General features: G+C 53.9%; 1 protein-coding gene across 1 annotated transcript; it reads right to left on the reverse strand.

Moving 5' to 3' along the window:
- Positions 1 to 486: 486 nt before the first annotated feature.
- LOC146769066 (lymphotoxin-alpha-like) lies at positions 487 to 13033 on the reverse strand. The gene is made up of 4 exons (XM_085640534.1): positions 12818 to 13033; positions 8112 to 8154; positions 2306 to 2371; positions 487 to 1248 (listed from the first exon to the last, which is right to left on the reverse strand). The coding sequence occupies exons 1-4, from the start codon at positions 13031 to 13033 to the stop codon at positions 839 to 841; spliced, it is 735 nt and encodes a 244-aa protein (XP_085496660.1). The 3' UTR covers positions 487 to 838.
- Positions 13034 to 14251: the final 1218 nt, after the last annotated feature.

The following is a 14251-nucleotide window of genomic DNA, read 5'->3' on the forward strand; positions in this document are numbered from 1 at the left end:
ACGTTGATATCATGGACTGGAAGAGCAGGCTAATTACAATTTGGCATTGTCTCTTACCACGCCCCTACCACAACCCAATATTCACAATGTGATACACATGAGATGGGCATACATACTGCCATATTGACTTCCTAAACGTAGATTGCAAAAAAACTTTTAGCAACTTTTAGTTGGACCACGTCAGGCCAGCCTGATTCCACGATCCGCCAACAGCTTTTGCGTGAGTCAATGGAAGGCAGTATTTGATACCAAAAAACAGTAGTTTGAGAAAAAACCATAAGCAATGCATTTGGTCATAGAAAATAACATCAACATATATAAATAAATTATTAAATAAATATTAACCCCTTCAGTGCCCGCCCCTTTCCCCGCCCAGTGCCGGCCGTTGCATTAGCGGGCGGGGTCTATGACGAGCTGGACTCGTCATGGGCACAGCGCCACCGCGGCCCATGACGAGTCCAGCTCGTCATGGGCACTGAAGGGGTTAAATATAAAAAAAATATTTTTCAAATATAAATAAATGATAAGAGTCCTGACTCTTGTCTTCTTTCCTTTTAAAGTGGTCTTTGCTCTGTTTCTCTGTTTCTATTTTGTTCTTTTGCTTTTTTTTCTTGGACTTTTCTTATCCTCTTTTTTTCTTGGTTTTTTCCTTTACTGTTTTTATTTTCCGAATTGGTTTTTTAAATTCTTCCTTTTTGGAAGTTTGTTTTTTTACAATTTTTTTTTCCCGCTGTTTGGTTTCTCTATATCAGTTTCCTTGTTTTCACTTCTGCTTCGCTGTTTTTCTTTTACATACTTTTTCTATTCCTTTTGTCCGTCTGTCTGGCAATTTTCTCTGTTACATTGCAATGGCCCCAAAGTAGTTCTGTGCGCTCTTAGGGTCCAGGTGGGATGTGTGGGAGGTTAATGTGGAGAGCACATCACCCTCCTCCAGGCTGAAGACCCCTCCCAGGTAGATGGTCTCGTACCAGGGGGTTCCGTTGTGGGAGGTGCCCTCGCAGGCTGACCTAGTGGCGCTCAGCAGAGGCATGTCGACGGGGTAGGCCTCAGAGCGCCTCTTGACAGACTGCGTCAGGTACAGACTTCCTTGGGCTGCACACTTGCCCCCGTAATAGACAACTTGAGTGTACATAAAGTAGAGTCCGCGGGAGGGGATGACCAGGCAGTTGTTTTCCAGCTTCATCCCGTTCTCCAGGAAGGCATAGCCCTTGTTTGAGATCCACTCTACCTCATTGTTGCTAAAGTCCGCTGCAAAAGAAGAAGCAAGCCCTGTTAAGGCGAGGGACCAACCCAGTTTCCAGGGCAGAGCCGATCCAAGAAGCCCATTCGCTGGCAGCAGAATAGAGAGGTGCCTGGAAAAGGAGGAGGACTAGTGGTGGTGCTGAAGAGATGGACTGAAGGAAAGGAGGACGAGTGATAAAGAGGTGGAATGAACTAGGGACAGTTGGACAGAGAAACTAAGGAAGGAAAGAAAGAAAGAGAGAGAGATGAAGGAAGAAAAGAGATGGGAGGAGAAGTGCACTAAAGGAAATGTGGGTCAGATAATGGATAGGAGGAAAGAGGAGAGATAGATACAGGATAGAGAAAGAGAGATGGGTGACAGGAAATGTAGAATATAGATGAATGGAAGAAGAGAAAGATCTGATGATGAATGAATGGATGGAAGGAAGGAAAGAGAGAAGGGCTGAAGATAGATAAAGAGATCAGATGGATATAAGTAAACAGAAAAGGGTGGAGGATAGACGAAGACTGCAGATTGGAGGAGAGATGGGATGAAAGAGAGAGAAACAGGAAGGAGGGTGTCCATAAGGAAAGAGATAGCTGAGGGGCGGACAGAGAGATGGAGAAGAGATGGGCAAAGGGAAGAGAAGATGTATGAAAAGAAGGGCTGGGAAGAGATGCATGGAAGAAAAGAGATGCTTGAGAGAGATGGGAAGTAGCTTAGAGACATGAATGAATGTGTGGATGTAAACCAAGGTGACAGGATGGAGAGATACAGATGCATGGAGAGAGACCGGCAGGTGGAAGGAAATAACAAATAAGGGCCAAAAGTGGGGGGACACGAAGGGAGAGGCAGATACCTCGTGAAAGAAAGAAGGAGAACGAGGCTTGAACAGGAGGGAAGAAGGATGGGAGAGTTGTTGGATGGATGGATGGATGGATGGATGGATGAATGAGTGGATGGGTAGGTGAATGGATGGATGGTGCAATGGGGAGACACAAAAATGAAGACAGAGGGTTTGGATACAGAACATACAGATGTGTGGGGTATAAAGAAACAGAGAGAGGAGCACAGATGCCTTACCTATGAGGTTAGCTGCGGGCTTCTGCGATTCCAGGGCCTGTAACTTGAGCTGCTGGGGGATTTGGCCTGAAGGGAGGAAGGAAGGGCAGAGTTAGAACAGCATGTGACAAAGGGTGAGACCAGAACATTGACCCCAGAAACCTCCACAATGCAGTACTCACTCACACCTTACTGGGTCCCGAGGCCCCCCTCATGCGTCTCACAAGCAGATATATACACAAACGTACATGGACTACTGAAAGGGCCTCGCTGGGATAAAAAGAGGCTACCTGTGGGCTTCCTAAGAAGCATGACAGGAGCTCATCGTGTTACCGCCCTTAGAAGGATAAAAGTCTGAGAGGAGATTCTCGTGTTATCAGCCTCAGATGATGAAAGTCTGAGCTCTTCGTGTTATATTCCACACACAAATGAAATGTTGTCAAGAGCTCCTAATATTATCTCCCTGGAGGGATGAAAGGCTGTCGGGAGCTCGTAATATTATCTACCTGGAGGGATGAAAGACTAACCAATCAATCAATCAATCAGTGACACTTATAAAGCGCGCTACATACCCGTAGGGTCTCAAGGCGCTGGGGGGGGGGGGGGGGGGGTGCCGCTACTGCTCGAATAGCCAGGTCTTCAGCTTCTTCCTGAAGGAGAGGTGGTCTTGGGTCAGGCGCAGGTCGGTCGGGAGGGAGTTCCAGGTCTTGGCGGCCAGGTAGGAGAAGGACCTTCCTCCTGTAGTCGCTCTTCGGATGCGGGGGACGGCGGCGAGGGCGTGGTTGGCTGATCGGAGGTGGCGCGTGGGAGCGTAGAAGTTGACTCGGCTGTTGAGGTAGCTCGGGCCTTGGTCGTGTAGGGCTTTGTGTGCGTGGGTGAGGAGGCGGAAGGTGATTCTCTTGTTGACGGGGAGCCAGTGAAGGTCTCTCAGATGTCCGGAGATGTGGCTGGATCGTGGGATGTCGAGGATGAGTCTGGCTGAGGCGTTCTGGATCCGCTGGAGTCTCTTCTGGAGCTTGGCGGTGGTACCGGCGTAGAGGGCGTTACCGTAGTCCAGTCGGCTGGTGACGAGGGCCTGGGTGACGGTCTTCCTGGTCTCTGTGGGGATCCACCAGAAGATCTTCCGAAGTATGCGTAGGATGTTGAAGCACGCCGAGGAGACGTTGTTGACCTGCCTGGTCATGGAGAGGGAGGAGTCCAGGATGAAGCCCAGGTTGCGTGCCTGGTCTGTCGGTTTGGGTGCGGTGCCCAGGGCGGGAGGCCACCAGGAGTCGTCCCAGGCGGAGGGTGAGGAGCCCAGGATGAGAACCTCCGTCTTGTCCGAGTTCAGTTTCAGGCGGCTGGTCGTCATCCACTCGGCTACCTCTTTCATCCCTTCGTGCAGGTTGGCTCTGGCGGCGGCGGGGTCGTTGGTCAGGGAGAGGATCAGCTGGGTGTCGTCGGCGTAGGAGATTATGCTGAGGTTGTGTTTGCGTACGATGGCCGCGAGGGGGCTCATGTAGACGTTGAAGAGGGTGGGGCTCAGAGATGATCCTTGGGGGACGCCGCAGATGACTTCGGAGGCCTCTGATTTGTACGGTGGTAGGCGGACTCTCTGTGTTCTTCCGTCGAGGAAGGAGATGATCCATTCCAGCGCCTTGTCCTTGATTCCGATGTTGCTGAGGCGCCGTACTAGGGTGCGGTGGCAGACCGTGTCGAATGCCGCGGAGAGGTCTAGGAGGATGAGGGCCGCTGTTTCTCCATTGTCCATCAGGGCTCGGATGTCATCGGTGGCGGCGATGAGGGCGGTCTCGGTGCTGTGTTTGGCTCGGAAGCCGGAATGTGAGGGGTCGAGGGATCCGTTCGTCTCGAGGAAGGCGGCCATCTGCTTGTTGACGGTCTTCTCGATGACTTTGGCTGGAAACGGGAGAAGCGAGATGGGGCGGTAATTCTTGAGGTCGGTGGGGTCCGCTGTTGGTTTCTTGAGTAGAGCGCTGAGTTCGGCGTGTTTCCAGCTCTCGGGGAAGATGGTGGTGTCGAAGGATGTGTTGATGATGTCTCGCAGGTGGGGTGCGATGACAGCGTCGGCCTTGTTGAAGACGTGGTGAGGGCAGGGGTCGGTCGGTGATCCGGAGTGGATGGAGTTCATCGTGCGGGTGGTGTCTTCGGTGCTGATCGGGGTCCAGGCGTGGAGGGTGGTGGTGGGTGGGGGTGGTTGGTCGGTCATGGTGTGCGTTGGTTGGTTGTTGAAGCTACTGTGTATGTCCGTGATCTTGTTGTGGAAGTATGAGGCGAGGGAGTTGCAGAGGTCTTGCGATGGGGTGATGTCGTTGTTTCCTGCGCTGGGGTTGGAGAGCTCTTTCACGATGTTGAAGAGTTCCTTGCCGTTGTGTGCGTTGTTGTCCAACCGGTCCTTGAATGCTGTTTTCTTGGCGGCGCGGATCAGCTGGTGGTGTTTCCGGGTGGCAAGTTTGTAGGCGGTCCTGTTGTCCGGTGTCGGTTCCCTTTTCCAGACTTTCTCGAGGGCTCGGAGGTTCTTCTTGGAGCACTTGAGTTCGTCGGTGAACCATGGGGCCTTCTTGCTGCCGGGTCTGCTAGGCGGGGTCCTCAGCGGGGCGAGCTCGTCCGCGCAGTTGCTGATCCACTTCGTGAGGTTGTCGGCGGCCTGGCTGGGGTTCGCTGAGCTGGCAGGAGGGTGCTGGCTCAGGGAGGTGGCGAGCTGGTCTGCTGAGATCTTGTTCCAACTTCTGCGGGCGGCTTGTTGCTGGTGTTGGTGGGTCGTCGTTCTCTTGAAGGTGAAGTGGACGCAGCTGTGGTCCGTCCATTGAAGCTCTGTGGCGTGGCTGAAGACTATGTCTGTGCTGGATGAGAAGACGGCGTCGAGTGTGTGTCCGGCGAGGTGGGTGGGGGTGGACACCAGTTGCTTGAGTCCCAGGTTGGCGAGGTTGTCGAGCAGGGTGCTGGTGTTGTGGTCGTTGTTGTTCTCCAGATGGAAGTTGAGGTCTCCTAGGAGGATGTAGTCAGCGGAGGGGAGGGCATGCGGGACGACGAAGTCGGCGATGTCCTCGCTGAATTGCGTGCGTGGTCCAGGGGGTCGGTAGATCAGGGTGCCTCTGAGGGTGGTGTTCGGGTTGGTGTGGATCTGGAAGTGCAGGTGTTCGGCGCTGGTCAGGGTGTTGTCGGTGCTGGTCGTGAGACGGATGGCGTTCCTGTGGATGATGGCGATGCCTCCTCCCATCTGGTTGGCGTTTCGGTCCCTCCGGACGATCTTGTAGCCCTCTGGGATAGCGATGGCGATGTCGGGAGCTGAAGAGGCATTCATCCAGGTCTCCGTGAGGAAGGCAACGTCAGGGGCTGTGGCGTCTAGGAGGTTCCAGAGTTCGATGGCGTGTCTGTGGACGGAGCGGGTGTTGAGCAGGATGCACTTGAGGTGGGTGCTGCTGGTGTTCGACTTGGCGGGTGCTGGTGTGAGGCTGGTCTGGGTGCAGGAGAACTTGCAGGCGTGGCAGCTGAAAGGTCCGTGGGTGCATCGTGGTGTGGCTTGGTGGCAATCTGGGAGTCGGCCGGTGTTGAGAGCGATGAGGGTGGCGGCGGAGTACGTCAGGCGGGTAGGTCGGGGTCTTCGTGGGCCAGGGGTCCTGGCGCTGGACGCGATCCGGTCGCGGACGGGCGCAGACGGGCTTACCTTTGGCGCACCTTCGGCGCTCAATCGGCGCACCCGCTGCGCGTGGCCGCTGCGCGTTCGCACGGTCGCCATTTAAGGCGAAGTGCGCGGGTGGGCGGAGCAGCTGGGAGGCGGGAGCGGGGAGGGTTACAGAAGGCAAAAGGGGCGGGGACAGGCGGCGGTGGCGGGAGCGGGGAGGGTTACAGAAGGCAAAGGGGGCGGGGACAGGCGGCGGTGGCGGGAGCGGGGAGGGTTTACAGAAGGCAAAACGGGGCGGAAAGCAAACATGGGGAAAAAGAAATAACAACAGAACAGGCAAAAATACGATAAACAAGGGAAAAAAAAGAGAGTTAGACCAAGCAGGCACAGATTCACGTCAAGACAAGGGCAAAAACAACTGCAGCGGCGGCAGCCGGCGGACGAGGCAGCAGCGAGGCAGAGGGCAGGCAAGGGGCACACGCAGCAGCTGGTGGCCGTGCGGCGCGGGGGTGTCCCACAAGTGGGTCACACTCACCTGCGTCGCACGGTCGCCATTTAAGGCCAAGTGCGCGGGTGGGCGGAGCAGCTGGGAGGCGGGAGCGGGGAGGGTTACAGAAGGCAAAAGGGGCGGGGACAGGCGGCGGTGGCGGGAGCGGGGAGGGTTACAGAAGGCAAAAGGGGCGGGGACAGGCGGCGGTGGCGGAAGCGGGGAGGGTTACAGAAGGCAAAGGGGGCGGGGACAGGCGGCGGTGGCGGGAGCGGGGAGGGTTACAGAAGGCAAAGGGGGCGGGGACAGGCGGCGGTGGCGGGAGCGGGGAGGGTTTACAGAAGGCAAAACGGGGCGGAAAGCAAACACGGGGAAAAAGAAATAACAACAGAACAGGCAAAAATACGATAAACAAGGGAAAAAAAAGAGAGTTAGACCAAGCAGGCACAGATTCACGTCAAGACAAGGGCAAAAACAACTGCAGCGGCGGCAGCCGGCGGACGAGGCAGCAGCGAGGCAGAGGGCAGGCAAGGGGCACACGCAGCAGCTGGTGGCCGTGCGGCGCGGGGGTGTCCCACAAGTGGGTCACACTCACCTGCGTCGCACGGTCGCCATTTAAGGCCAAGTGCGCGGGTGGGCGGAGCAGCTGGGAGGCGGGAGCGGGGAGGGTTACAGAAGGCAAAAGGGGCGGGGACAGGCGGCGGTGGCGGGAGCGGGGAGGGTTACAGAAGGCAAAAGGGGCGGGGACAGGCGGCGGTGGCGGGAGCGGGGAGGGTTACAGAAGGCAAAGGGGGCGGGGACAGGCGGCGGTGGCGGGAGCGGGGAGGGTTACAGAAGGCAAAGGGGGCGGGGACAGGCGGCGGGAGCGGGGAGGGTTTACAGAAGGCAAAACGGGGCGGAAAGCAAACACGGGGAAAAAGAAATAACAACAGAACAGGCAAAAATACGATAAACAAGGGAAAAAAAAGAGAGTTAGACCAAGCAGGCACAGATTCACGTCAAGACAAGGGCAAAAACAACTGCAGCGGCGGCAGCCGGCGGACGAGGCAGCAGCGAGGCAGAGGGCAGGCAAGGGGCACACGCAGCAGCTGGTGGCCGTGCGGCGCGGGGGTGTCCCGCGCCGCACGGCGCGGGACACCCCTAATATTAGGAACGAGAGTTCCTAATATTATCTCCCTGGAGGGATGAAAGGCTGGCGGGAGCTCCTAATATTATCTCCCTCGAGGGATGAAAGGCTGACGAGAGTTCCTAATATTATCTCCCTCAAAGGGATGAAAGGCTGACAGGGGCTTTCTGTATGAGCTCCCTCGGCGCGATGCAAACTTTCCCGTAGCTCCGCATTGTATTTCCATCAGAGGGGCAATGAATAATGACACTATCTTCCTCGAGGGTGAAAGGCTTCCGGGAGCTCCGTATGTTATCTCCCTCGGTGGAAAAAATGGGTGACAGAAGCTTCTCTTGTTATCTCGCTCAGGAAAATTTAAGGTTTACAGAACTCATGTCTACCTTAGACTGATGCAAAGTAGTCATGCGGTCTTTTTCTCATCAGTGTGTTGGATGAGAAGTGGACAATTTAATCTCTTTTTATCGACCCTACAAGTGATGAAAGGCTGAGTATCTCAGCCCACCCGAACCCCTCTCGCTGCGATTTTAATCTGGGGTTTGCAAGGACAGGCGCTCAACCCACTGGTCTAGGTCGGAGGGCGAGAGATACTTACTTATATACTGCTCGGGGGCCTGTTCAACGTGTGTGGGGTCCTCCTGAAAGACAAAACGAAAACGTCAATTAGCAGGTAGCAGACGTCCGAGAGACAGTAACATATTAATTAAACAAACATCCAATTAGTGTACTTAGCATGCCACTGAAGAAGAACAGATTAGGGGGGATTAGGGAGGATATATTAAACATGGAAGACAGAAAGGTGACCGCATGAGGAATGCAAGGAAGAAAGTAGGGCCGGGGTAGACGAGTAAGATGAAAGCTTTGAGGGGGATAGGAGGAAAGAAGAGTATGAAACTAGAAGACAGGTAAATATGACCAACAGGGCAGAGTTCTAGCCTCGCTCTCCTTTTCACATGGCCCCTATCTAATCCATACACTTGAAGGCGCTATAAAGAGCTATGGGGCATATTATCAAGACAGGCGATAACATTATCGCCGCTTTAGCGGCAGGAAACTGCCGCTAAAACGGCGATAATGAGCTTGATAATATGCTCTATGGAATTCCAACTGAAGCCCATGTTAGATGTCCTTCACATCTAACATGGGCTTCTATTGGAATTGGATAATTTTAACGCCGTTTCTTGATAATATGCCCCAGAGAGTTAGACGTACAAAAATGACCTTCGCCTGAAAGGTGTTGTCAGAAGGATGCTTCGCTAGTATAGGCAACTTTTGGGGCCGCTTACCTAGCTGTGACATCGCTCCAAAGTCCTGGCACCTGGTTGTCATTCTATGTCAAACACGTAACTCCCAGGCCCCTCAGACAACCCCAACCAACATATAGATGTGATGTTGGGCCTCATGCCCACATTGCAGTGAAGGACGGACACAAACACTTTTCAGGGTGGTGTACTAACGGCCTTGGGCGCGAGCGTCCGGCCTCTTTTATTGACAGGGTCACCTGATTGGTGACGCCTGTGGTGGGTGGGTGTGAAATGTGTATTACATCACTGGTGGAACACTAGAGCGTGCCGAGCAAGACACTACATCCCCCCCCACCTTCAATGAAAAGAAAGAATAACAGTCCAGCCTGGAAGAAAATAAACAAACAACAGATAATACTGAACCAGTTCCTTCAGGCCGTCAGTCAGGCAGGGCTGGAGCCTTGGGCGGCATGGTCACGCTGTTTTGTTGGCCTTGGCAAGGTGTTTTAGACTGGCCTGGTCTCGCAGCATCGAAGTCCATTTATGAAGGTTCAGCGTCAGTGCATTGAGAGCTGCGGTGAGGTCCACTTTGGCAGGTCTCTGTGTGAAGCCTTTGCCTGGAGGTGGCGTGGTTGATGGTCTTCCTTGCTTCTGACTGCCGAGCTACTTCCGGTTTGCCTCTCTCACTCAAACTCTTCTCCCATTGGAACCTCCTGGAGAGTCTTCCCGCTGATCTGCCATGGAACCGTGTGGACCGTGAGTGTGCTCTACTTCAGTGTGCTGCAGGTTGACAGTGACACACAGATGGGTCCCGGGTGGCTCGCCTCGTGAAACTCCGGTGATTGTTCTTCAGTTGGGCAACAGGCGGCGGTCTGATCTTGTGGAGCGAGGACTGGGAGGTCTTCGCAGTTTGCCTTTATCTTGCTGCGGTTGTCGGTCACCCGTGGCATCTGCGGTGAGATGCAAGGATGTCATGTGAATCAGACTGCCGATGCTTGGGGACTGACCAGTCGGGCAGGGAAGCATTGGAGAGATACTCGCTTTGCGCTAGTTGCGGCTTGCGTTAGGTTCTTCTCCGTGGGCTGTCTCCAGGGATGTCGGTCCGGCGGGCGGCCGTCTGGTGTCTCGGGTTGTGCTCATATAGTGGTGATACAAGCCCTCTGCCCTGTCACTCTGTTCCTTTTCTCCTGCACGCCTGTGATGGTTATCTGCCCTGTGGTGCTTAGTCGATGTTCCTTCTCCCTTCGCGGAGTGGCGTTATGCCACTCTCTTCTCCTCCATTCGATCAGGAGCTCATGTGGAGGTGACATCCTGCCACACGTCTCATGTTGACGTCACGTGGACACCTCGCTGGCCGCGTCGGTGTCCAGACAATCTCACCTTCCCTGTGGACCTGTATCAGGTCTGTCCTGTCACCATTTCTCTGAGAAGGTCTTTTTCGATTCTGCCCTCTCCGGGGTCTTCTTCGATTCTGCCCTCTTCGGGTCTTGCTCGATTCTGCCCTCTTCGGGGTCCTCTTCGATTCTGCCCTCTTCGGGGTCCTCTTCGATTTCGCCCTCTTCGGGGTCTTCTTCGATACCGCCCTATTCGGGGTCTTCTTCGATACCGCCCTCTTCGGGATCTCCTTCTATTCTGCCCTCCTCGGGTCTTCTTCAATTGTGCCCTCTCTGTCCAGTGGTGCCTTTCTTTTCTTCCTTGAGTGCTCTTTGTCCTTCAGTCATGTGCTGCAAACAGCCGGACCGATGCTTTTTGTTTCAGGCGTAACTTTCCACCATGGGTTTTTCCGTTTCTAACTGCAGTGGCGCAAAACGGCCACTAGATGGCAGTGTTGCCTCCTTGTCCTTCAGCCTCGGAAGCTTTCCTCCTGCTGCGGGGCTTCTTGCTCCGTTTTAGGGACCTCACTGCCTTACTCCCGGTCCTTCTTCCTGCCATGCCTCGCTGGGTAAGCCCTTTGTACTTTAATTTATCTCCTGTTCTTGGGACAGCGTTATCTTGTGCTGCCACTGGTCACTATTACGGGCATTGCAGTTCCGGTTTATTATTTTCCTATGCACGCGCGCGCTGGGGACTTGTGCTGCAGACTTAACTACCGTGAGTCTGTAGAGATTGTCTTGCCCACGCTGGCGTCGCCGGGGCCAAGGAAATGGAAGGCCACTCGTGGCAGGCGCGGCATTCTTTACACCTCGATGCCACAGAGCTGCAGAGACCTCCCACTGCCTCCGTGAATGCTGCCTGAAGCACACGTCTACTTCCTGAAGGTATCTGTTGGAGGACTGCTTTCACGCACTGCTGCGGCTTCGCTTTACACCTCTCCCCATTTGCGTGGAACGCTTCTCTGCGTTCGTCCGCCCACCGTCAGCCCGCTTACTGATAGAGTCAGGTCTCTGAGGGCAGGCACTGCATCTTGTTTCGGTTCCCTTTTCCGAGCGGCTGTCTCGCACTCGATCCTAGTGGTGGTGGGGCGGGCACGGATGCCGGGGCTGCCCCTTAACTAGGCGCCATTCCTGTTGGTAGCGCCTCCGCCTGCGGGTGCCTCCCGCCTCCTCGCTCACCAGCAACCAGCTTCGCTGACTACACGCTGCGCGGGAGCGGGGGAGGGTGGGCGCTGCTGCCGGAGCCTGCCCGCTCCTTTCCGGGCAACGTCAGTGTCTCTGCACGGGGGAGTGGATAGCTAGTCCCTGGGGGAGTGGATAGCTAGTCCCTTTCGCCACAGGCTCACCTTCGGCCCGGCTGGGCTTCCCTTCGATACGGGTGGGCTCCGCTTGCCTCCTCGAGCCTTGGGGCACTTCAACGCGACCGATGCGGGTGGGCTCCGATCGGCTTGCTTTCTTTCTGGGCACTTCCCCACCGGGGTCACGGCGGGATGCTTGTGAGGTGCGGGGTGGGCTCCCGGTCACCTCATCATCTTTCTGCAGGCCCGGGGCTCGCCACATGCCCCGCAGGCCTTCCGGCGACTGGCACCTTCCTCGCAGGGGGGGGGTGCCGATTCCACGCGGCAGCTCTCTTCCCCTCCCTCGTTTTCCTCGGCCTCATACGCCCCCCACCAGGACCGGGGAAGGCGAAACCATCGCACACATGGGATAAGACCCGCTCGTCGCCATTGTGATGTTGGGCCTCATGCCCACATTGCAGTGAAGGACGGACACAAACACTTTTCAGGGTGGTGTACTAACGGCCTCGGGCGCGAGCGTCCGGCCTCTTTTATTGACAGGGGCGGCTTGAACCCGCCCCTCTTCTCCCCAGTTCTCCATTGGCTGGCCTAGTAAATGCTGGCCAGCCATTGGAGAAGAGGTCCCGTCACTCCAATCATGCGCCGTCCTTTTCGGATCGGGGGCGTGTTTTTTGCGAAAAGTCTCAGGGAGGAGACAACAGCAAAACACGCCCCCGAATCCGAAAAGGACGCTGCCTTTCTCCGAGGCATTTCTGCTGTGCCTCGGAGAAAGGCGGTGGTGTCTTCTGGTGCCCTCTTTACCAGTTTGTTTTTCACTCTGAAGCCCCGCCAGGCAGACCTGAATACACTACTTTATTCACGTCTAAAGTGAGTGCGACGGAAACTCGCTTATTTTAAGCATCTTCATTTTAAATTGCGCTCTATAAGTAACACTCGCTCTCAAAAAACACTATTTCAAGACGGTCTGGCCTGAAACTTTACCAGTCTGCTTATTAAAAGTATTTTCGGTTCAAACCTGGTATATTTATTTTATAACTCATCGATTCCCCTTTATTAATACGTTATCAGTTGTTTTTTTTTCTACTCGTTGCTGTATCTGATTGACTAGTATGGTAGTTTGTGGGAAATAGATTGCGTTCTGGCGCCACCTAGCGGCTAGCTTGTTTACAGTCAGATACGTATTGTTTCCTAATGTGTGACCCTTCCTTCCTGACTGGTGACGCCTGTGGTGGGTGGGTGTGAAATGTGTATTACATCACTGGTGGAACACTAGAGCGTGCCGAGCAAGACACTACATCAGAGGTTTTCAACAATTATAGCCCCGGCTCCATTTGGAATTGAGACCAAGAATAAGACTAAATTGACTAACACAAACAAATAGCTTACGTGCTTGGAGGAGCTGTGCGGCGAAGGAATTACATTGAAGAAAAGCAGCGCCAAGATGAGGGTGGCTCCAGCTAGCGCTGCGAAGGACATGCCAGCCAGCCACTGCCAGCAGCAGTCACGGCGTCGCCGGGTGTCGTCCCGGATCACCACCATCTGCCCCTTCTCCTTCTCGACGAGGAAGCTCCCGGTGCTCATGGTCACGGAATGGTCTTCCATGGATGAATGAATGAACGAGGACCTCGTGTCGACCAGCACTGCGAAACCAGTTCACTCCAAGGCGCTCCTGTTATTAAGACGGGGCTATCTCTGTTAGTTACACTTGCGTTGCCTTGCCACAACCCTTCAACAGGCTTAGAGTGCTTTTACTTGGACGTGTCGCCTCAAAGCACTCTGGGGAGTCTTTATTGGTTCATTTCCCTTTAAGTTATCTTCTTGCTGCGAATTGTTCTTGTTGCGCGTTAAGTTGCATGTTTGTTTTGCCACGGTTAAGTTTCTCTTGATGTCTGTTCCAGTTGTGGCTTCTTGGTGTCCAGGCCCCGGCCGTCCCTTTTATAAGAATGCGCTCCGGGGTGGTGCTGGTTGCTGCCTGGCGCAGAATTCCCCATGACATCAGGCGCGCGGAGGGCAGGCTAGTATTCGCCAAGAGACGACTTCCTCTTTCAGTTTCAGCAGGCACCACCGTCCCGCCCCCTCATCGTGCTTACACCCAGAGAGTCAAAGAAAAACAAGCATTTGCAATGCAATAGGTCTCGCATTTACGCGAGTTTGAGCTGTTGACATTGCAAATAACAATACCAATAGCTTAAACTCGCATAAATGCGAGACCAATTGCATTGCAAATGCTTGTTCTTTTTGCAATTGACAAGTGTAGTATATCAGTAATTCTGGCATTTTATTGCACAAATTTCCGGCTTTCTGATTTTTCTCTCTAAGCTCAGCTTGATCTCTTGTGAAAAGCCTTGTTCTTGTCTTGCTTACCTCATTCCGAGCCTCCATCTCCAATAAGTCTGTATCTTAATTTATGCGGGACTCTGATTTATTTGGACCCACTGAAATGACTTTCCAGAACCTTCATCTTACTAAAAGTAAAAAAAAGAAAATAAGCGCACTGTTCGTTTGGAGTGCGGTGCTGCAAATTAATAACTATTTTCTGTCTTTGGCCCTTGTTAGGAGTTGACCGGTAATGCCGAAAACCCCCAAACTCTGCTGAGTCTGAAAGGTGCAATCATTATTATCCAATTACACGCTTTTTTCCTGATCGCGGGGAATAACGTGCTGACGTTGGTGTTTACTGTAGTTGCCAGGCATTTTTCCACCGGAAGGCTAGGACTAACTGCCAACACATTAGCTAATGAAAACTCTGCTCTGTCTTTCAAGAAACAATTTTGAAGAACAGATTAAAGTCATTCATTCTACGGAGCCCTGTTGTGTGTG

The sequence above is a fragment of the Triturus cristatus genome, unplaced genomic scaffold (assembly GCF_964204655.1).
Source record: "Triturus cristatus unplaced genomic scaffold, aTriCri1.1 SCAFFOLD_752, whole genome shotgun sequence".
Classification (NCBI taxonomy): Eukaryota; Metazoa; Chordata; class Amphibia; order Caudata; family Salamandridae; genus Triturus; species Triturus cristatus.